The following is a 2,087-nucleotide window of genomic DNA, read 5'->3' as shown; positions in this document are numbered from 1 at the left end:
TTAATGAAAAATCTACGAATAAGGAATTTTACAAATAAGCCTTGAACAGACTCGATATAGAGAGTTTATACATAGTCAACCCCCCCAAGCTGCAAAGTGCCATGTATCCACACCTCAAAAACCAGACTTGTAATAGTTCAAATGTGCTATTGGGTTGGTCACGTAGCCGTTGTGAGCTCTTGGGAACTGAATGGTGGACCGCACTATGCTCACTCGGGAAATAAGAGCATTGAAGTTGTGCATTTGAGTGGTGACCGTACTGGTCTTCGGTGACATGACCTTCTTCCCCAAAGTCTACTTGTTCGTTACATGTAAGACGTGAACATAATGTGTTATGTCAAGTAAGAACAAGGCAACTGATGTCATGTGTGACGTGTTAGGTGTAAGATGTAGAAAAGCCATGTTATGTCTAGTGGGCTCATTCGAGCACCGAGCAACTTAAATGTGTTGCCAGAGGGCAACGACTATAGAGTCTACTTTATCCACTTTGCTAGCTACGCTTGCTCACTATGCCGGCTGCCTTTGTTGGCCTGCCTCTAGGTAGGCCTTAGTGAAGGTTCCTCTTGGAGATGGGCAAAATTATGAATTTTTTAAAGTGATTGGTCCACTTGAGTGTTTTGGGTTTCTGTGCTTGATTAAGGGCATGTGATCTCCACCTATTGCTCCCTCTTTCTCTCTCTTTCTATTTCAAGCCAAGGCCCCCTCCCCTCTTCTCCTTGTGCACATCCAAGTCGTCTCTCTCTCTCTCTCTCTTTTCCAGGCCTTGGCGTGAGAGCATGCCCTTGGGGTGTGGCTCAAGTACGCAAAGTCAAGGGCTCCCGTAATCAAACAAGTGAAGTTTTGTTCTAAGTAGTGGATTATCCGGATTCCGTTAGAATCGGAACTTTGAAGAGACTGTTCAACTTACTACGTATCTGCATGGTGCCTTCCCATCATCGATATCTACACGTATACCTCTACACTGTGAGGAATGCTTGACCATTTCTCCATTGGTGTCCATTGCCCGTGCATCAAGCCTCCAAATACTATATACTTGTCTTCTGCTGCAGCTCATTATCCATCTTCTTCCTCCCTCCTATATCACCCACTTCTTCCTTCCACTCCATATACTTTCTAGTCGTCTTCTGCTGCAGCAGCTCACATTATCCATCTTCTTCCTACGCATTGCTCCACCAAGTACATCCCCATGGCCGCACATCCTGTAGCTCTTTTGCTCGCCTTGCTCCTCGCCGCCCCCCTCATCACACTCGCTTCTGACCCCGACCCCGTCCAGGACTTCTGCGTTGCTAACGTTTCTGCCGCACAGCCTCACATCAGCGGCTTCCCTTGCAATGAACGTTCCCAAGCCACTACAGATGACTTCGTTTTCCATGGCTTGGCCCAACGCGGTAATACTTCCAGTAGCCCTGTGAACGCCACGGCTACCTTCGCCTTTGTGGAACAGTTCCCGGGGCTCAACACTTTGGGTATTGCCATGGCCCGTTTGGACTTCGGCTTGGGTGGCCTCATCATTCCGCACACACATCCTCGCGGCTCTGAGATCATATTTGTCGTAAAGGGATCCCTATATGCTGGTTTCGTGGACAGTAAAGACAAGTTGTTCGCCAAGGTGATCCATGCCGGTGATGTGATGATTTTCCCGAGAGGCCTCATCCATTTCCAGCTCAACGTTGGGAAGGAGCCTGCCACTGCCGTCGTTGCTCTCAACAGCCAGGATGCGGGATTCCAGATCATTCCGACCTCCATGTTTGGGTCCAACATCAAGGACGAGGTTCTCCAGAAGACCTTCTTCTTGACTGAAACCCAGGTGGAGCAATTAAAGGCTGTCTTCTCTGGGTAGACACAAGAGCTATACAAATTCGATGCCCACTAGAGTCTAGGTCCGTTTCTTCTCAGTCTACAGGCACGTCCTCCTCTACATGCTGTTGCGCTACCTGACAATAAAAAAAACAGGCTCGCTTGTACATCTAGGGGCCTATGTTTTTTTTATATTCGCTGAACTATATTTGTCGTTCTGCTTTTCAACGAGTCCTACGTTGTTGAACATCAAGTAAAGTAAATGTTTATGTCCGTCTGCAACCTACTGT

At 47.7% G+C, this 2,087-nt stretch overlaps 1 protein-coding gene across 1 annotated transcript; it reads left to right on the top strand.

Annotated features, from left to right (window-relative positions):
* The first annotated feature begins 1,186 nt into the window (after positions 1–1,186).
* Positions 1,187–1,840, top strand: LOC147904780 (germin-like protein subfamily 3 member 2). Its single transcript, XM_087392381.1, has one exon. It carries the CDS (start codon positions 1,187–1,189, stop codon positions 1,838–1,840), a length of 654 nt encoding a protein of 217 aa, XP_087248507.1.
* Positions 1,841–2,087: the final 247 nt, after the last annotated feature.

The sequence above is a fragment of the Dipteris shenzhenensis genome, chromosome 2, assembly GCF_047967505.1.
Source record: "Dipteris shenzhenensis isolate YYH24624 ecotype China chromosome 2, Dip_SZ_1.0, whole genome shotgun sequence".
Classification (NCBI taxonomy): Eukaryota; Viridiplantae; Streptophyta; class Polypodiopsida; order Gleicheniales; family Dipteridaceae; genus Dipteris; species Dipteris shenzhenensis.
Note: the sequence above shows the minus strand (reverse complement) of the source record. Positions and strands in the feature narration are given on the sequence as shown.